At 38.5% G+C, this 21,809-nt stretch overlaps 1 protein-coding gene and 1 long non-coding RNA gene across 5 annotated transcripts in view; one reads left to right on the forward strand and one right to left on the reverse strand.

The window, feature by feature from the left end:
* LOC129045871 (uncharacterized) overlaps nucleotides 1-16,698 on the reverse strand; it is a 69,063-nt gene extending 52,365 nt beyond the window's left edge. Inside the window, exons 1-2 of the long non-coding RNA XR_008506251.2 lie at nucleotides 15,714-16,698; nucleotides 14,167-14,295 (exon numbers count right to left, since the gene is read on the reverse strand). This is a non-coding gene — a long non-coding RNA (uncharacterized LOC129045871). The remainder of the gene's footprint in view (nucleotides 1-14,166; nucleotides 14,296-15,713) is intronic.
* The window catches only part of DENND1B (DENN domain containing 1B), a 266,120-nt gene continuing 260,998 nt past the window's right edge, over nucleotides 16,688-21,809 (forward strand). The window contains exons 1-2 of one of the 4 annotated variants that reach the window (XM_064594053.1): nucleotides 16,688-16,800; nucleotides 19,317-19,381. In XM_064594053.1, the coding sequence (XP_064450123.1) occupies nucleotides 19,364-19,381 (18 nt within the window). In that variant the 5' untranslated portion in view covers nucleotides 16,688-16,800; nucleotides 19,317-19,363. Of the gene's footprint in view, nucleotides 16,801-16,832; nucleotides 17,216-19,316; nucleotides 19,382-21,809 lie in introns of those variants that run through there. The other 3 variants (XM_064594051.1, XM_064594049.1, XM_064594050.1) reach the window with 3 other exon arrangements.

Raw genomic sequence — 21,809 nt, forward strand, 5'->3', positions numbered from 1 at the left:
ATTCACCATATCTGCTGCAAAATAATCATGGGGCTGAAAGCCGTAGGTGTAACTGAGGGTCAGTGCCAAGATGATCTACCGTTGTGAGAGGTTTACAATTTGTTCATTGATTTATGGAAATGCAGAAAACCTATTTTTCAAACTAAATGTAATTGTTCTCTAAAAATAGGTACCAAGTCTATGCACTTTTGTCACTATTGTCTTTAAATACCTAGAAGCTAGAAAAAGCAGCACTCAAAATCCTTGTCGAATAGATGAGTGAATAAAATAGTAACTAGGTTTGGTAAAATTTGAGGGAGAGGAGAAGCAGAAGAGTCTGGGAGGTACCAAATTTCATATCAGATAAGGTTAGATGAAATCTGATGCCTCTGGGGGAAAATCTATTACTTCTTGAGGGGAGCTCCTCTTTTCTCCTTCCCTCCCTCAAATTATTAGAGTAATAAAATAATTAAGCATTCATCTTCTAAGTCATTTAAACTTTTTACAGAAAAATTCTTATTCATTAAATATTAATATTAGATATATATTTTTTCATTTTCTCTTTTAGCTTTTTTATTTCGAGCATAATTTTATATATTGAACCAGTTGTCTTTCTGCACTCAGAATCTTGGGAAAGAATAAAGTTTTACAGATGGATCCATCCTGAAAGTAATAAAATCCAGAGTCAAGATTTCCAGAATAACGACATAATATACAATTTATCATTCTTTTCTTCTTGACATGATGGTCATTGCATCATTGCATGATTCAACCAGTAAATATGTATTAAATACCAAATGGCCCCTACATAATTTGGGGTATTACAGAAGGAATACATGCACACACACAAAAAGCAGAAACCATACTTCCTGCTCTTAAGGTATTTATAATTGGAGGTGCTTAAATTGTATATGTATATAAAGCGAAGAGCAGTTAAATATTGTACAGCTGGAAATTGTCTAAAAGTGCCATGGAAACACAAAGGGGAGATGTTAATTATGGACCAAAACCAGAGTTTTTATGAAGGAGGCAGGACCTGAGCTGGACCTTGAGGGACAGTTAGCAAGGAAACAAAGGGTCTTCCAGATGGGATGGATAAACAGAAACACAGGCATAAAAGCTGGAAGGAAAATGAGGCTGACACTTCTTATATCCCACGTTAGAAACCAAAGTAAGGTGTGACTCTCACAGCAAGTGACAGGCTGTAAATACCAGACTAATATTACTTGAGGAGAAATGTTGCTTTGGGACAGTGACAGATGGCACTATTATTTGGGAATTAATTTCAGTCTTAATGTTTTGTGCTAGCAACAGGTGTGCTGTGGATACTTTTAAAGAAGCTAATAGGGAATAGCTGAGCTGCTAGATGTTCTGTGTGAAAAATGGTTATAAAATTTAGAGTACTGATTAGTTTTTTAAATTTTCATTTGAGCGTAGTTGACACACAATGTTACGCTGGTTTCAGGTGTACAACATAGTGATTCAACTTCTCTGTACCTTATGCTATGCTCACCACAAGTGTAGCTACCATCTGTTATGATACATCACTATTACAGTATCTTTGACTATGTTGTACCTCTTATTCCTATGACTTATTCATTCCATAACTGGAAACCTATATCTCCCACTTCCCTTCATCCATTTGCCTGTCCCTGCACCCTCCTTCCCTCTGGCAACCATCAGTTTGTTCTCTGTATTTATAAGTCTGATTCTGCTTTTTGTTTGTTTATTCATTTGTTTTTTTAGATTCCACATATGAATAAAATCATATGGTATTTGTCTTTCTCAGCCTGACGTATTTCACTTAGCAAAATACCCTTTAGTTCCATCCATGTTGAAAATGGCATGATCTCATCCTTTTTATGACTGAATAATATTCTATTACACACACACACACATATGTATACCACATCTTCTTTATCCATTCATCTGCCAATGGGCACTTGGGTTGCTTCCATATATTGGTAATTGTAAATAATGCTTCAATAAACATAGGGGTGAATATATCTTTTTGAATTAGTGTTTTCATTTTCTTTGGGTAATTATCCAGTAGTGGAATTACTGGATCATATGATATTTCTATTTTTAATTTTTTGAAGAAGCTCCATACTGTTTTCCATAATGTCTGTACCAATTTACATTCCCAGCAACAGTGTATGAGGGTTCATTTCTTTCCACATCCTTGCCAACACTTGTTATTTCTTGTCATCTTGGTATTAGCCATTCTGACAGGTGTAGGGTAATATTGCATTGTGGTTTTGATTTGCATTTCCCTGATGATTAGTGATGGTAAGCATCTTTTCATGTGTCTGCAGGCTACCTGTATATCTTATTTGGAAAAATGTCTATTCAGGTCCTCTGCCCATTTTTTAATCAGATTTTGTTTGTAGTATTGAGTTATATAAGTTTTTTATATATTTTAGATACTAACCCCTTATCAGATATATCATTTGCAACTATTTTCTCCCATTCAGTGTGCCTTTTTATCCTGTTGATGGTTTTCTTTGCTGTGCAAAAGCTTCTTATTTTGACATAGTCCCAATAGTTTATTTTTGCTTTGTTTCCCTTGCCTCAGGAGATATATCTAGAAAAATGTTTCTATGACTGTCTGTGTTCTCTTCTAGGATTTTTATGGTTTCAGATCTCACATTTAGATCTTTGATCCATTTTGAGTTGAATTTTGTGTACGGTGTTAGAAAGTTGAAGTAGTTCATTCTTTTGCATGTGGCTATCCAGTTTTCCCGGCAGCATTTATTGAAGAGACTTTCTTTTCTCCATTATAAATTCTTGCTTTCTTTGTTGTAGATTAATTGACCATATAAGTGTGTGGGTTCATTTCTGGACTTTCTATTCTGTTCTATTGATCTATGTGTCTATTTTTGTGGCAGTACTACACTGTTTTTATTACTAAGCTTTGTAGTATATCTTTAAGACTTGTGTATCCATCATAAGTTTTGGATTTGTGGTTATCATGACATGAGGTTCACATATAACATCCTAAGTATATAGCAGTCTATGCTAATTTGATAGTCATTTAAGTTCAAACACATTCTAAAAGAAAACCTTTCTTTTTCTTACTCCCTCCCCGACATTTCATGAATATCCTGTCATATTTTACATCTTTTTATTCATAATTTTCTTCTAATTATGGCTATTTCTTTTCCACTTAAAGAAGTCCCATTAACAATTTTTGTAAGGTTGGTTTAGTGGTGATAAACTGCTTTAACTTCTGTTTGTCTGGGAAACTCCATCTCTCCTTTAAATCTGAATGATAATCTTGCCAAGTAGACTATTCTTAGTTGTAGGATTTTTCCTTTCAGCACTTTTCTGGCCTGTAAAGTTTCTGCTGGAAAATCATCTGACAGCCTTAGAGGGTTGCCCTTGTAGGTAACTATTTGCCTCTCTCTTCCTGCTTTTTTTTTTTTAAAGGCTTTATTTATTTATTTGACAAAGAAAGACACAGTGAGATAGGTAACACAAGCAGGGGGAGTGGGAGAGAGAGAGAAGCAGGCTTCCTGCAGAGCAGGGAGCCGGACGCGGGGCTCGATCCCAGGACCCTGGGACCATGACCTGAGCCAAAGGCAGACACTTAACGACTGAGCCACCCAGGTACCCCTCTCTTCCTGCTTTTAAAATTCTCTCTTTATCTTTAACCTTTGACATTTTATTTATTTATTTATTTATTTATTTATTTATTTATTTATTTATTTTTAGAGCAAGAGAAAGAGCAGGGGAGGGGCAGAGGGAGAGGGAGAGAGAGAATCTTAAGCAGGCTCTATGCACAGTGCAGAGCCCAGTGTAGGCTTTGATCTCATGACCTGAGCCAAAATCAAGAGTTGGAAGCTTAACTAAGCCACCCAGGTGCTGCTAGCCTTTGATATTTTAATTACGTATCATGGCGTAGACCTCCTTGGGTTCATCTTGTTTAAAACTCTGTGCTTCTTGAACGTGGATGTCTATTTCTTTTCCTAAGTTAGGGAAGTTTTCTGCTATTATTTCTTCAAAAATGCTGTCTGCCTCTTTCTCTCTTCCCCCTCTCCTCCTTCTCCTCCTCTTCCTTCTCCTTCTTCTTTTTCTTCCTCTTCTTCCTCTTCTCCTTCTTCTTCTGGGACCCCCATAATGCCAATGTTTGTTCACTTGATGTTGTCCAAGAGAGCTCTTAACCTTTCCTCAGTTTTAAAAATTCTTTTCTTTTTATTGTTTAGCTTGGGTACTTTCCATTACCTTGTCTTCCAGATTGCTAATCTGTTCTTCTGCATTTGCTACTCTGTTGATTCCCTCTAGCATATTTTTTTATTTCAGTTATTGTTTTCTTTTTTATATATCTGTTTATTGAAGGTCTCACTGAGTTCTTCCACTCTTCTCTCCAGCCTGGTGAGCATTATGATCATTACTTTAAATTCTTTATCAGGCATATTGGTTATTTTCATTTCATTTAGTTCTTTTTCTGAGCTTTTGTTTTGTTCTTTCTTTTGAAACATATTTCTTTGTCTCTTCATTTTGCTTGACTTTCTGTGCTTGTTTCTATGAATTGGGTGGAACAGCTACTTTTCCTAAACTTGAAGACATGGTCTTGTTATATGGTTGTCCCTTATGTAGACTATATATACTTGGTGACTTCTGCTGGTTGGCTGGAATTGTGGCTGGCATGAGCTGGGGGTCCCGTGGCTCTACATAGCAGGCACCCTGGCAGGACAGCTAATAGAGTGCTGGTTAGTTTTTAGGAATGTAAGTAATTTATTTCTTTATTTTTGCTACTATCTGAATGGCTTATTTATTCTAACTGTGATTCACCTAGTAAAATCCTACGCTTTGATGGCTTAAGAGGAGACTTGGGTTTGAAGCCTACTTACGTAACTTTAGGAAAGTTATCTTTCTGAGACTAACCCATAAGAGAAGGAGAAACACTTGGCCTCACTCCGATATATTATGAGGATGAAATGAAAAATATATTCAAAATATGTACTAAATCTCTTGGCACATATTTTTCCTCTTTCCTTCTTTTTCTTTCTCATTTCTCAAAAAAATAGGCAACTATACTCAAGAAGACCACATAACTTATCTTACAAGCTTGTGACATTTTTTGGACGAAAATGGAGCATTACTGAAAATCACACTGGGGAACAGTAGTAAATTGAAACTGATCCTTATTATATTTATGAAAAGAGAAGAAAAATGATACGAGAAAAAAAATTTAAACCCCTATAAACCATTGAATAAAACACTTGCATCACAAGAGATGTTCTGTGCGTTTCTGTACAAGTATCTCAAAATCAAAATCTCATTGCAATGTGCTTGACAGTTCTCACTAAAAGTAGCGATGCACACAATATTACCTGCAAACTGCCAGTCCTGTTCTCTCATGACATCACATCCTTTCTCTATCATATTTTTTCCTCTCAAACTTTCTGTCCAATACATTCTGGCTGTCCTGGGAAATTAGGGACACCAGTAATTGGGGCCTAAAAGGGCCAGGTTTAAATATATTTAGATTCCAGAGTGATTACGTTTGGAAGATAAAATTGAATTTATATGATGGCCTTTCCTGAGAGGGATTTCAAGAGGGCAATGCAGCATAATCTGGTGTTTAGGTGCGTGGGAATAGCTAAACTTGTCATTAGAGACTTCTTGACATTTCACCATTTTATTTTATTTTTATGCTTTGAATTCCTGCACTAAAGGGTGGGAACAGAGATATAGTGAGGTTGCCATTGAAATATTGCTGCTCTCTTTCATTGATGACTGGAGTCTTTTGTAACATGCCTTAATATTTGGTAGCAATTAATATTGTGTTTATAAACTTACAACTTAAACTTAATTCTATGCTTGCCAAACAAACTACATGGAGAATCTCAGCCTAAGAAGCTTCAGTCCTAATACATTAATTAGCACATGCGTGAGTCTGACTGGATAGCCTAGGACAAAGTAAGTCAACAGAAACTGAGCTCTAATCTACTCCGGGTTTCTTGCAGGAATTGTTTGTAACCAAGTGCATCCAGTACAGTGAGGGGATTTCTACCCTTATGTTCACAGGGCTTAAGGTCTGATTTCAGGATGTATTGGGGTGTTCTTAAAAGTCACTTCAGTGATCCTATGGAACGTGTCCTGGCCTCATTCAGCTGCCAGCCTCCTCCTATAGAGCCCTGAATCAGTGTCATAGAACGTAAGGCAACCAGAAAGGATCTTAGTACCTTCCTGGTGATTACAAGTATACAGCACTCTTCTTTTCTTGGTTGAGTTTATGCATGCTTTTTCTGGCTATGTGTTTTAGACTTTTTGGTACATATTACCAAAATAATAGGACTCTCTTTTTCGCTTTGCATGAGGTCTTCTTGGACAATGAATCATTAAAGCAAGTCCAGAGGAGACAATGCAGCTGATAACCTGAGTCAGAAAAGTTTAACCTATCATTGGGCTCTCAGTATGCCAGTCATCTCTATTTATAGATGGGCTGAAAGCATGCCCCCAGAACTTCAGTGCCGTCCTGAATATTATGATGGTAATAGTGAAGGTTCACAGGATTGGAATTCTTGGGCAAAGAAAATGAACCTCTCCGGAGAGTAGTAAGTACTAGTTTTTATAACTACCTAGAGAATATATATCAGGTACTCCAACTAAGTCAGTTTGGGAGCCAGGACACAGAGTTGTCTAGAAGTGCAGGAAAAGTACAAGCTGAAGCAAAAGGACAGCATCTTTTGAGGCTTTGTTCTTTGAGAGGAAGAGCGCAAGGTCTGGACAGGACAACGGCCACTTACAGGAGAAGATAGCACAGCCTGGAGCCGGAGGAGACACAATAGATACACAATAGATGATAATATTTGAACACTGGCTTAGGGGTGAGTGATTGAACCCATCATAAGGTAATTGCTAATTTAGATATACCAAGGCGGCTGTTTCTAGCATCCATTTCTTATAACATGCAGCCTGTGTAGACGGTTTATATTCATTGACCTCTTTTTTTTCCTAGATCCCCATCTTGCATAAAAAAGTTCCTACCATATAATCTTTTCCTAATATGTAATTTCAATGTAATACATTGAATAATAAAAACTCTATGTCAAATGGAGATTAATTTCACAAATATATGACATAAAATACCAAGATTCATAATATAAGGCCTATTTTCTGTTTTTATGAATGTTCATAGAAAATTATACTTTAGTTTTGCTTTTTCATCTTTGAGAACCAGAAAATCCAATTTCCAGACTGTCTTTCCCCAAAGATACAATTTGTCTATGGACTGATTATGTTAGGAAAGTTTCTCTCAACTTTAGCTTTCATTATTTGTAAAATGAGTAAGTAACAACAAGTTTTTAAATTTCTTTTAGCTTTTATAACAAACTCTTTAAGTTTGTTATATAAGTGCTTTTGTTTACCCTGTAACTTGTACAAAGGACTTTTAAAGAAATGTATGATTTCAGAAATATTTAAGATTGCTTGTAATTTGGGTATAGATATCAATGAGGGAGATGCCATATGGTAATACATTTGAATTGAAATATAAACCCAGTTGAGCCTTGCTCACTTTTGTTGAGCAAGTGACTGAGAGAGAGCAAGAGTGAGAGAGCGAGAAAGAGGCAGAAAGAGAGAAGAGATATATATGTGCTTTGTGAAGAAAATGGCTTTTTAAAATGGCTCAGTAGTATTTTGCAGGCCAACTTTACTTCCTGGTGCCTCTGGCAAACAGGGGAAAGTGCATTCTTCCACACAGGCGTTCTTGGAATAAAATGTCTCTAGAGAGTTCACTTCCTGCTTCATCATGCAGAGTACCTGTTTTACCTACTAATCTATACCTCACAGGACTATTGAGAGCCCTAGCTAATAAAAAATGATCATAAAGCACTTGGCAAAATCACAACAACTATAAAAGGATACATGCAAATGTGGTAAGGCTTGTCTTTCTGGTATGTACATGAAGTCTTTGCGTATGAAATGATACAGTGACTCAAAAGTTAAGCCATTTTTTTTTCTTTCACAAACTGGAAGTAGTTTTGCCAGCTGGCTTGCTGTAGTGAATTGTTTCTAACTCAATAGTAAGCCACTTGATTTAAAGCCTTCCCTCCATTTCTAATATTAGGCCTCTCCCCAAGAATTTGTGCATGTATTATTTAAGAATTCATACCTGCTTATTTAAAGGGAAAGAGCAACGTGTTTGTGTTAAAGAAAAAAAAAAAAACGTAGGGAAATAAATGGGTTGATGGTGATCAATGGTCTTATGTCATCACTGAATAGGAATTAGTAGCTCCTATTTGGTAGTTTTCTTCAGTAACCACAGTGAGAACACACTGTAATTACTATACATGGTACACATACTAATGTCATATGTTCCTGATCCATAATTCAACCTGGAGGGAAGTAAAGAGAAGACCCAGGGAGGTGGCTGTATAGCAGAGAGAAAGAGTGGTCAGTCCACATGGCGAGGTTCCATTAAGTAACAAGCAGACTATCAGGCTTAGTCATGGGTCCAGATGCCTCTGTCCCACTCCACCAAGTTCAGCTATCCTGCTTGGCAGAGGAGACTAACTGCAGTTGTGCATAGTGAATGAAGAGAGGCAGGTAAGACCGAGGTCCTTCTTACAAAGCAAGCAAATTCCCAACAAACTAAGACGACCTTTCTCAGTTTCATTCTGCTGCTCCTTCTTTCCCAGAAAAGATGACAAGCAGAGGTTTTCTTAGCAAATACTTGCTCATGTCTTGGGTCTGACATCAGAGACAAGAGGAGAGAGATAAGATGATATCCCATACTTCTGAAGCCAAGGAGACTTCTCAGTCCTTGTTTATTTTTAGCGTGACCTTGTTTGTAATAATAAAAAAGGGGGGGTGGTCAAATATTTTGACCTCTGCTTTTGAATCTCTGCTTATCATTCTAAGGATCTTCTGCTGTGGAATTGTACCTTTTAACCTGCTATTTGACTGAATTCTGTGCTGGCAGGTAATGCCCCCACCCTGAATCGATCAGATTTAAGTACATGTAATATTTACCTAGTTATTTTCTTATATTTTAGGAAAGTATAACTTGGCATACAGGAATGTGTTTGTTTTTTTCTTTTTACAGGAATTTGTTTTGATCATTTCCCTATTTATATGAGGATTAGGGTGGCTTATAGGGGTTATTGATTTTGTTGGACTATCAATGTCATATTAGATGCCTTTCTATGTTTCCTTCCAGTAAATTCTAATGTTGTGGCTCATTGGATGTGATTACACATTCTCTTGAGACTATTAAATGGGTGTGAGTGGAATTGCCATATGGTAAAGATGTTTTTATTTATGTGACATGTCTGGTGGGTGGGGTTAGGAGATTCTTTCCCAGGCATTGCCACAGGGTTACACAAACACTGCTGTTTCTTGTAACCCAAGTGAGACTCCTCAAAGAGTGCATAAAGAAAATTTGTCTTCTCTGATTACAGTCTATTGGTGATACTCTGCTTCAAGTATTGTTTTTTCCTAACGCCAAAGACTATTTTAAGTTTTCCAATGTCTGGCAGGTGTCAAGATAAAGATAAAGATGAACTAGCAGAAGCTCGTCAGAGGTAAGAGAATTTGATTATATGATTTTTGGCAAATCACTTGAAATACAGGGGAAAGAGAGTGTCTTTGCTGTATTATTTTTTGAGAATTTTACTATCCTTTTTGCTAAAAGTTTAGCAGAAAAAGAAACAAATATCATCATTTCCCACTTGATTTTTATAAATATTTGGATATGTTCAGATTTAGTAATAAAGATGTTAGGAATAATCAGAGTCTTTTGGTCTCCAAAACTGGAACTTTTTTCTTAGAGTCAGCCTTCAAATTAACATAGGCCATGAGTTGTGACAGAAACAGGGAAAGCATACTTTCTGGAAAGATATTGCTCCCAAATATTCTCTTCTATCATCTCTCTATTTGAAAAGCACTGCATATGTCATTTTGAAGTAGAATTTCACCTTCAGATTCAAATTCATAATATTGCTGCTAAGTATAAAAAAGAATAATATTTTTGGAGAATGTTCTTGTTAATAACACTATCTGAGCTGATACTAAAAGGCAGTTCCTGCTAAAATATTTTCAAGATTGTTTTCTAAGGACTTCAAGAAAATCTGACTTATTAAATACTTTACATAAAGGATTTTTATCCTATAATAAATGAAGATGGTGATACTATTAATAAATTTCACCTAAGAACATTAATAGGAGGCAATACAGAGTTAGATTCTAGGGAATGTCTGATTTGGATACACGCAGACTATAACTCATGAGGGGATTGTGTCTAAAAGTTTATTTCTAAGTTAATTGTTTGGAACTCAAAACAATTGGTGAGGCTCACAGCCCATGAGTTTACTTAAGTTTTATTGAAGTTGAAGCATTATTAACAGTATTATATAAAAAATACCATTCTAGAGTTTACAATATTGTTTCTCTTTCCATACTCCAAAAGGGAAGGAGCTATCAGGGCAGGTACTCCTGGGTATTAGTGACTCTTCATTTCTGTCTAAGGCAAATTTCCACATGGATACATTGTACAAATGGATGAGGGCTAGGGGACCAGGAGTTACCTTTATGGTTATCCCAGTACATTGGGAAGGACAGGTGTCTCACTAAAGGCACTGAACTTAGATTTCCCCCACACTATTAGTATATAAAAATATATTATTCAGGGACTATTTGGGTATGGCTTAAGCAAGTTGGATATTATTAGGTAGATAAAAAGTTCTTGCTAGTACATTTTATATGTATTGAAAACTAGGCAATTGTGATGTCTCGTCAAAACTTCTATTGACATCAACTAAAAATTTAGAATTAAACCTTTATTTTTTTTTAAGATTTTATTTATTTATTTGAGAGAGAGAGAATGAGAGACAGAGAACATGAAAGGGAGGAGGGTCAGAGGGAGAAGAAGACTCCCCGCTGAGCAGGGAGCCCGATGCAGGACTCGATCCCGGGACTCCAGGATCATGACCTGAGCTGAAGGCAGTCGCTTAACGAGCTGAGCGACCCAGGCACCCCTAGAATTAAACCTTTAAAAAGTACTAAATGCATTCAAGAGTAGTCAAGGAAATAAGGAATACTTGGTGGTGGTAGTGTGTATGTGGGGGGGTGCAGGTTGGGAATAAGTAAAAGTAGCCACCAGAGCCACCGTTCATCTTGAAGGTATTTGTTAAGCTAGATGAGCTTGAGAACCTGTTATTACAGCCTCATGGGGCTTGAGGACCTTCCTAATGTAAGGAGTTCAATAGGATACCCTCATAACCTGGCATTCCAAAGGGATTCAAGCAAAACTGATTGTCTCAAAACACTGGAGCAGAATTGGAGGGGGGGGGGGATCTTTTTTTTAAGATTTTATTTTGAGAGAGAGAGAGAACAAGCATGCATGAGCAAGGTGAAGGGCAGAGGGAGAAGCAGACTCCCTGTTGAGCAAGGATCCTGATGCAGGGCTCCATCCCAGGACCCTGAGATCATGACCAGAGCCAAAGGCAGACGTTTAACTGATGGAGCCACCAGGTGCCCCTAAGGATTCATAACTATAAACCAGATCTCACATGGGTGGTTTGAAAAATTTCAAGTTGAGAATTTAGTATGAAAGGGCCCTGACTGGGTAGTGACCCTCCAGACATCTACCAAGAGTAAATGAATATTCTTTCCAGAGAACTCCTCTTTTCAGATCTCATTATATTTCTGCACATAAAACTCCAAGGATCAGGTAACATAAAAAGAAATCAAAAGAAAAAAACAAGAGACTGTAAGTAAGAGCCAGCAGAAGAAAATCAGATAGTAGAATCAGACTCACAAATGCTTTAGATATTGGAATTATCAGAAATAGAATTGAAAATATGTATGTTAAATATATCTTGAGAAATTAAGGAGAGGCTTAAAAATATGAATGAAGAGAAAGTAGATTTAAAATAATCAAACAGGGGCGCCTGGGTGGCTCAGATGGTTGAGCGTCTGCCTTCGGCTCAGGTCATGATCCCAGGGTCCTGGGATCGAGCCCCACATCGGGCTCCCTGCTCGGTGGGAGGCCTGCTTCTCCCTCTCCCACTCCCCCTGCTTGTTTTCCCTCTTTCGCTGTGTCTCTCTCCATCAAAAAATAAATAAAATCTTTAAAAAAAAATAAAATAACCAAACAGAACTTTAGAAATGAAAATAATACACATTAAAAACTAAATGGATAGCTTTAACAGAAGATTTAACAGCCAGAGAAAGAATTAATGAACAGAAAGATATCTGCAAAATTATCCAGAATTCAGCCTAGGAAAATTAAAAAAAAAAAAAGAAGAAGAAACTATGAAAGAAATGTTAAGACATACAGAGGGTAAATGAGAATGTGTATATAGTAAGAGTCCCAGAAGGAAAGGGGAGAAAGAATGGAGTTCAGAATTTTCCAGGACTGATGAAAGTCAGTTTTAAAAGTGTTTTAAAGGTCCTTGTGCTGCCTGGGAGAAGGTTGATGGATTGATAAATTCTGAATTTAATCAGTTAAAATTTCTAGGATAACCACTAAATAAACAGGAATAGAGTATATAACTTCCCAATTAGAATCTAGGTGGAAAAGTGGCTGCATAAAAACAGTCAATAGGGGTGCCTGGGTGGCTCAGTTGGTTAAGCCACTGCCTTCAGCTCAGGTCATGATCCTGGAGTCTTGGGATCGAGTCTCGGGATCGAGTCCCGCTTCGGGCTCCCTGCTTGGCGGGGAGTCTGCTTCTCCTTCTGACCCTCCCCCCTCTCATGTGCTTTCTCTCTCTCATTCTCTCTTTCTCAAATAAATAAATAAAATCTTAAAACAAAACAAAACAAAACAAAACAAAAACAGTCAATAATCCCAAAGAAGGCAATGGGGAAAAAAACCCCAACACATAGATCAGAAGAAAACAAATGGGGAGCACAACATTAGATGACAAATACATTTAAATATATCAGCAATTATAAAACATGCAATGATCTAAATGTTTGATCTAAGAGTCAAAGATTATTAGACCATACTAAAAGTCAAAATTAACCCTACTTAGATAAATCTGAAATATAATGACTTAGTAAGTTTTAATGTAATAGAGTGAAAAGAGTTATACCAATACTAGGCAAATACTAATCAGAAGAAAGCCATTTAAATGCTAAGGCAAAAGAATTACTAGAGTTAAAGAAAGTCACAACATAATGATAAATTTGCCAGGCAAATAAAATAATTATAAACTGCTTTGCTTATGATGACACAGACCCCAACTACATAAAGCAAAAAGTGACAGAACTATAAGATAGACAGATCTGCCATCATATTAGGAAATTTTAAGTCATCTCTCCCATGAATGAATTGCCAAGCAGATGCAAATTCAGTTATATAAGATATCAATAGCACAATCATAGTAATAGAAAATATCAATAACACCATCATAATACTTGATCAAGGTCTTTGTTTGTTTGTTGTTTTGTTTTGTTTTTCTTAGGAGCTGCAGCTTTCTAATTTAATTTTAAGAAAAACAAGTTAAGTTTGGGGAGATTGAAATTCCCCATCATGGCCACTGAAGTTCTAAATTACTTTTGGTTAAGTTGATCCATTTAGGTTAGAAATGCACTGAAGAGGGACCATAGTTTTTAAACATAAAACCACTAGGGTCCCAGTAGTGGGTGGACCCACTACTTTCAAAGCATTTTTGATGAGTGGGATTCCATTTTATAGAGGTTTTTCTAGAGCAAAGAGAAAAACTCCTTAACACCACAGTTTCAACATGAGCATCCTGGTTCCAGAAAGAATCAAACGGAAGGCCATCACAGTTCCATCAGGAACAGTCGGGTTCTGAAAAGGAATTGGATTAAAGGCCAACACACTTCTTTTTTTTTTTTTTTAAGATTTTATTTATTTATTTGACAGAGAGATAGATAGAAGAGCACAAGCAGAGGGAGTGGCAGAGGGAGAGGGAGAAGCAGGCCCTGCACTGAGCAGGGAAGCCGATGCGGGACTCGATCCCAGGACCCTGAGATCAGGACCCGAGCCAAAGGCAGACGCTTAACCATCTGAGCCACCCAGGCGCCCAAGGCCAACACACTTCTAACAGGCACAGTTCCACTAGAAACAATCTGGTTCTGAAAAAGGAGTAAGACCAAAGAACAAACAAGTACTCTCAGAAAGGATAGGCCTTAAAAATACAACCTGAATAAAGCCTGGCGAGCTCAAACACAAAGAGAGTGGAGCTCTAAATCCAGGAAAAATCTTACCCTCAAACTCCAGGGTTGGCAAGAAAGCAATGGGCCCAATCGACTCTGTGGCATCTGTTTGCTCACCAGCATCAGAGTTGCTGAGGGTCTTCTCTGGATCCCATTTCTGATCACCAAAATAATGTTAACCTTAAAAATAAAACTGTCAGTTATTTTTCCAGCAAAAAATGGGTTTATTTGGGAATAGCACATAATTGCAATTTGGGGCAAGCAAGCTATGGCAAAACCATAGGCAAGTTCTGATCAAGGACATATTTTAGAACACCTTGCCCAAGACCTGCTGAACACACACTCTTTATAAACACATGCCAAAAATTTAAAATGAGCTTAAAACACTGAAAAAAGACTAATAGTTTATAGACTATGTTCTTTGGCAACAATATAGACCATGTTCTTTGACTACTGTGGTCCTGAAAAATGTTAGTATCAATTGTCAAATAAGAAATATTATTGCTGAAATATGATCTTGTGAAGATATAATACCAACTTGAAGGCTCGCCCTTTGCACACTTCTCTATCGGTCATATCAGAAGTTCCATATGAAATGAACATTGCTAAAATTATACTACTGGCTTCATTAAACATATCACCAAAATAAGTGTATAAAAATTTCCTTTTTTAGTAATTTTTAACAAATCATGCAAATTGTGTCCTTCTGTGTTCCTATCCCTTTTAACTCAGTAATATCAGAACAGATAAATAAATCTCCTCATCATGGTCAGCCTAAGAGCTGGTTTAAAAAGATTTGCTTTGTGTGCGCATATGCAGTGTTTTCCCTTCATATACTTTAGATTAAAAAAATAACATTTTATATTATGCAGGGGTATGACTGTCACTTAAATCCCAACAAATGGAGAGGGAAAACAACTGTATTAATATTTTCTTACCACTAACAAATACTCCTGATGTAGGCATCTTCCCAGGTAGGGTTCCTTTTCTTGGGAAAAGAGTTAATTATAATGAAAGGAGAAGTTTGAGAAATTTAGTAACACTTGGAGCAGAAGTGGTTTTTAGTTTACAGAATTTTTTTCAAGGCTTTGGACTATGGTAAGCTCTTAGGTAGAAAAAAGCTTCATTTGGGAAAAAATTTATGTGGTATAGACTGCCTAATTGTGAAACTGAAATCCACAGAATAATTTCCTAAAAGATCACACAAATGTGTAGTACTTTTTAACTTGAATATCACATTGCTCATGTGATATACAAGTAATAATTCCCATTTTACAAATGTAGGAACTGAGAAACTGAAGTGTCTCACCCCAAGTCAAGCTATGACAGCACATATCATGCTTAAATCTAATATTTTTGTTTCCCTATTATGTCCTGACCTTATTTTTAACTATCAGGTCTGTGTCTACAAAATATATTTCGTTTTTTTGACCAAGTAACACCTACCTTTGGCAAGAACATTTAAGATCTGCGTAACTGAATTTAATGTTAGGTTTTTGCTTCTGAATTCTTTAATTCCCAAGACTTCTTGTATGACTTTTATGTCTCATGACTCATACTCTATTCATACCACATTTGGTTTCCTCTCATCATCTTACCTTGTGCATGAATAAAGTCTGCAGCAACCCCTATGTGGCTGAAAAACACTGTGGCCATGTGTCAAGTGTGGGAATGTTGGCGGGAGAAGCCTTCTCCTGAAGATCTCTGTGTCAGAGTCCAGTCCTGGACAATCAAGACTTTTTCTACATCTCTTCTCAGTAGATTCTAGATATAAGGCAGCAGAACGTGGAGAGGCAGTACGTGGTAGAAGGAAATTATCAGCATCGAGCAGACCTGTTCTGAAATCCAGCTCTGCCATCACCTACTGGATTAGCTTGGCCTGTTTCTTCATCCATAAAACGCTGATGCGAGTATCTATCACATAGAGTTATGGCAAGTACTGTGACAATGCATATAACCTGCTTAACAGGGACTTTAGTGCCCTGTAAATTTTAGCTTTTTATACTGGCCCGTCTTCCCCTCAGTTGTGCCCTCCCTGAGCTTCCTAGGCTGCAGTTCTACGAGGCCTGCCGCTTGGAGAATGTGTCCAAAGTCAGTGTTTGGCGTTCTGCGGTCCTGTGGTATATGTAAGAACGTCTGGCTCCCATATGTGCCGGCAAGTGGAGCACTACCATTACGCTACTTGACAAGTCTATTTAGCAGGTGCACATGTCTGAACATTCCTGAATCAGGAGGGGGGCAGCTCTGGATTTCAGAGAGCGGTAACCAGGCCACAGCCGGAGTGAGGCCGGAGTCAGGAGCATCAACCTGAGCTCCGAAAGTGCAGTCTGAAGCGAAATGAAACGCCCCAAAACGACGAAGGTCCTAGCAAACAATACCTATTAATTAGTGATCCAATTCCGTGTGCATATGGTGTGGAAAAGACTGCAAATCGAGGTACTATTTCAATTACTTTGCTTTTGGGGTGGGTTGTAGCCCTGGAGCCTGGACTGGACCCAGAAAGGAAGTCGGCTGGTCCAGGGCCGAGGACACAGGGGGCACCTTGCGTTTCTGGCTCAGTTACACAGCGGTACGTGGGCCATCCCCGAAGACACTTGCGCTCCCCGCGACCCGCCGGCCACTCTGGGCGCGGGGACCCCGCCCAGCCTTCTCCTCAGGCTCCGGCCCGCGGGCCGCGCGGCCCAGGTGAGGCCGGCGGGCGCGCCCCCGCGCGCCCCTTCCCCCTCCCGGCGACTTCCTGGTTTGCAGACGGTGCAGGAGCCGCGGCGGGCGGCCCCGGTCGCAGGAACTGAGAGGCCCCAGCCTCGGAGGCGGCGGGGGCGGCGGCCGGCGAAGACGGGGGCGGCGGCCGCGCCACCGCCGTTGCTGCTGCTGTCACAAAAAGGCTCTGGGGGGTGGGGTGGGAGGCGGGGAAGCGCCGGGGGCGCCGCTGACATGGGCCCGCCGCCGCCGCCGCTGTGAGTAGCTCCTTCCCCGCGGGGCGGCCAGCGGGGGCGGGGGCGGCGCGACCCTCCCAGCGCGGGGCAGTGGGCTTCCAGGCCGGCGCGGGGGCGGGACGGACAGCGTCACAGCGACATGTAACCATGGACTGCAGGACCAAGTGAGTGGGGGTCGCGGGCGGGAGGGAGGTGGGGCGTCCCGCGGCGGCCGGCCCCCCAGACGGCGACTTCGGCCCGGCCCCCCGAGCGCGGCCGGCCGCCGGGACGGCGCTAGGCCGCAAAGCCTGCCCGGCCCGCCGGCGTCGGCGGCGCTCCTCCGGGAGCGGCCGGGAGCGCCGCGTCGACGCCCGCGTCTCTAGGCAGTGGTGGAGGCCTGGCGGCTCCTGCCACCGCCCGCTGTGGGTTTCTCGTTCCTCCCCGAGTGTGGCAGACGTGACTGTCGGTTGTCTGTGTCTCGCTGGTGTCCCGGAGGCGACAGCGTTGAGGTTAAGCGGTTATTATTTAAAGTCTTTCCCTAACGTGAAGATAAGCATTTCATTTTTAAGCATAGTTAAGCATAGTTACCAGTTTCCCAGATGTTTTCTTCCAGTTTTTCTCATAAAATTAAAGTGGCCTCTGATAGGTATTTACTTACAGAGGCACTGGGTGTATGCATGGTGCTTGCAAAATGGTATCCAATTAGATAGTGTTTTTATGTGTCCGTATCAATGGATATTTTTCATCAGGAGATTAATTATGTAAAAAGCAATTTGAGGAAGTGGGGTGATTTTGTTTTGGGTCTTAGAGGTATGAGTTTTATGTTTTGTTTTGTTTTTTTCCTGAAACTTACTTTGCGAAGAATTTCTTCTTCCCTTACTCCCTCTTCACACCACGCCCCCAGTTTAAAATAAGGAATATTATGTGTATTTGTATAAGTGTGAAAGGCTTGTAAAATGTCACAGTATAATTGAATCAATATTTAATTTTTACACCTAAGAGATTCCAAAAAATATTAGGAAAATGGGAAAATTATTATTTTCTTCAGTGTTTGACATGGGGGGGCAGGGTAAGTGATTTAAAAAGTATACTTTTTGACATTAATTGGATTAGGAGGGAGGAGGTCACCTAAATCCATATTATTTCCATTGAAACAAGTTACTAGTTGGAAGGCTGAGGAAATGTATATTTGCAAATTAATTTATATAGCTTGTCACTTCCTGTGATTCTAGATTCTTGTAATAAATTTAGAAAAAACGAGTGTTTATTTAGAAGCCAAAACTGGCATTCTTTATTAAAGGAAGTACATTTTTAAAACAGCCAATATGCAAAGACGCTAAGGTCTCCTTCGCAGGAATAACAGATAGATTAACACTTTGGTCACGTGGACATTGTGGTATCAGATTTTGCTTCATCTTTTATCTTCTAGCAGAAGGAGATTAAAACAAAACTGTTAAAGAAAATGTGTCTCAGTAGATTTCAGTTTGCTTTTTGAAACTAAACCAATGAATTGGTTGAATGTGTGAGAAGTTAACAAAGAAGTGGATAACTTCTGAATGAAGCAAAGCAATCTTACTGTACCTGGTGGGAAAATCTAGTATTAAGGTAGATGCCTTTTTCTAATTTCTCTAAAGATAATTGAAGTAAAACAAGGTTTTTGTTGTTGTTCTTTTTAGCCTTGTAGTTTATGTACAGTTTGCTACTTTAAACATGCTTTGCAATAATTATATTTCAAGAGAAGCATATGCAAAGTGTCAAATTTAGGAGCATCGTAACTGTTTTATGGTGGTCTAGAATGTGGCAGGTGGAACCAGGTATTCATCATTTACACTTATACTGTAAATCCTTTAAAAAAAAAAGCCTGAGAACCTGCTGGCCGGCTTTGTTGGCAGGAAAAGGTAGAAATACTTAGCATACTGACTTTCCAATTTTGATTCAATAAGATAAAGTCAATGCTTCACATTTATAAAGCACTTAATACTTTTAAAAAGTACTTCCACATAAATTAGTTGATTTATAATACTCACAACTATTCTCTGAAGTGAGCAAGGCACTTTATAGGTGAGAAAATAGGCTCAGAGGTTAAATGTTTGCCCCGGGTCTCAGAACTCCTAAGCCTCTTACATTACTGAACTGGGAAAAAACTGTTATTTCTGCATTGTGCTCATATAGTTACATAGATTACATTGTAACAAGAAGATGATTAGTTTTTTGAGTTAAGAAAATATAAACTCTGCAAAGATGCTTATTTGTCACAGGAAATAAATAAAGTTCTTTTTCTTTTAGGGAAAATCCAGAAAGAACCTTTGACTTGGTATTGAAAGTGAAATGTCATGCCTCTGAAAATGAAGGTATGTGTGTTTTGTTCATTCTTAAAATAACTGAGTCTATCAAAACAAGTGTTAGTGTTGTAGACTGCTAGAACATGATAGTATCAGGATAATAATGGTACTAAATGTATATTCTGCATCTAGTGTCTCAAGGTGCTGTTAGTAAAGTAGATGTTAGGTTTTTGCCATGAGATTGTAGAAACCATGAATGTTATCTGTGCAGCTTAAATTTCAGGTGTACATTAAGGCCATATAACTTAGAACTCAGCTTTATCATTTGTTGATAGAGTGATCGATCGTTTTGGCGGTAATGAACACCTTTTCATTTTCTTTCATTTGTCTTTGAAAACTTAGTTCCTTTTTTAAACATTAGTGAAAATCTCTTGCTGGTACAATGAAGCCACACCAATTCCCTTCTAATGTTTCCGGAATGCAGAATACAGACTGAATAGCCCCTTCTGTTGGATTTACTCCAGTAGCAAAGCACTTTCAGAGGGAGGTAAATAATGGTGTGACATTACTTTGGAAGGGTTTCAACTGTCAGTTCTATATAATTTCCTGCAAAGACGAGGACACTTTTGTCAGTTTCCCCCCCTATTTTTGTCATATATAATATGTGTGCATCAGGGGGACGTGTAGTGGAAAGGAATAAGGGCTGTCTCTTTTTGCTTATTTCCTTTTTGATGTGTCCTTGTGTGATATGTTTTCATGGATATTTCCAGTGTGTGATTTCACTTGCCATGTACTTAGATGCTAGATAACTTGGCGATTAAGTGTGGGATTTTGTGGAGACAAAGATGTCCATTCTAAAGACTTGGTGGAAAGTCTGCTGACACTCTTAACTCCAGAAACTGGCCAGCAATTATATGCTCTTAAGCAATCTGGAGCTGCACACCTTAAAATAGAGGAGCCCAACCCAGCTTGTGGTGAAATGGGCATGGCTAATTTTAGGTAGGAAGTCACACATGTTCCTGACTCCACCAGCCCTGCCTGCTTTTTTTTTGGCCTGTTTGAACTATAGCTGTGAGCAGGTTTGTCCCCAGGCAGGGAGTGATCCTAGGTTGTAGGGAGCCTTTTCCAATTAAAAAGGTTATCTTTTGTTGTCCTATCTGTGTTAAAGGTGGTCTATTTACATTCTTTCCAGGAACAACCAGCTTCTCTTTGAAGACTCAAATTTTTTCAGCTCCAATTTAAATCTATTCTTTTGTGTATTTATGGTATGAATAATTCTTCAGAATACCTATACCATAACATTAGTGAAGGTGGGTGAATTAATGCTTACCTGATGTGTTTGTAAAACAAGCTAAATTCCTTTAGAAAACACAATTTCTCTAATTTTAAATGCATGCTAAAGCGATTTTGGTATAAGCATCGATCTACCTTATATAACACACGATCTGTACATGTGTCAGATTGGCACCTATCCATAAAGAATTCTGAGTGTTTTACTCCTTCCTTCCTCCCTTTGCCCTTTTCCATTTTTAGGAACTAGTTATTCCAGTTTTTATCTTCTGTCCTTTTATTCCTTTCTTGCCTTTTTGCGGTTGTTATTGTTTAAATTACTACTCATTAGAAACATCTTCATGTGTATTTTAGTAGTTTATCCAGCATGGTGAAGTTGGGAATATAACAAATGGTTAAACACTTCAGCCTCTTTATAGGTTGCAATTAATCCATTCTACCCATGTATTCCATTAATATGACTCACGGGCAGCAAATTCTAAAGATTTTTAATAAAGCTAAAGTCAACTATATAAAAGCATAAACAACTTTTCTTCTTTTTGTTGTGACTTAAATAGTATAAATATGACTAATATTTTAGGGTCTAACAAGTTATACCTTTTTGAGCTTTAAATTTTATGTCAAATTGAGAGTTTGATTTTTCTAAATGTTTTTATTAATTTTCTACTTTATTGATAAATATTAAAGGAAACAGTCCAGAAATTATTAAAGAGAGTTATTGGAATACTCCTATTTAACTGTCAATGAAACCTTTTTATTTTAATGAGTCTGATATGTGTATCAGTTTGTTTAAAGTAGGATAGTTTTTTGTTTTTGCTAACATTCAAATGAACATGGATGACATTCTTATATAGTAATAAACCTGGAAAACAATGTGTAAATTAGGGTGTTTGGGGGGCACAAATATAAAACCAATTTAAGTAATGAGGGAACTTAATAGTTTTTATAAGAGGAGGTCTAGAAGTAGGTCATCAAAGATCCAGGTTCTTTCTGCATCACAGCTCTGCCACTCATAGCAACTGGTGTGTTGGAAGATTTAGATTCCTTGTGGTTCTAGGATGGCAGTGAAGTTAGAACTCTACTTTCTCTTTTATGACCTTGGGGGTGACAGACACTGGCTTTTCATGGCACTCTGCTTAGAGCTAGAAAATATCTTTCCCCAGAATCTTCCAGAACATTGGATCCAGTGGCCTAAGTTGGCATGGGC

Source organism: Mirounga angustirostris, unplaced genomic scaffold (genome assembly GCF_029215605.1).
Source record: "Mirounga angustirostris isolate CCGP_5_RB_7025 unplaced genomic scaffold, mMirAng1.0.hap1 SCAF_6, whole genome shotgun sequence".
NCBI classification, from domain to species: domain Eukaryota; kingdom Metazoa; phylum Chordata; class Mammalia; order Carnivora; family Phocidae; genus Mirounga; species Mirounga angustirostris.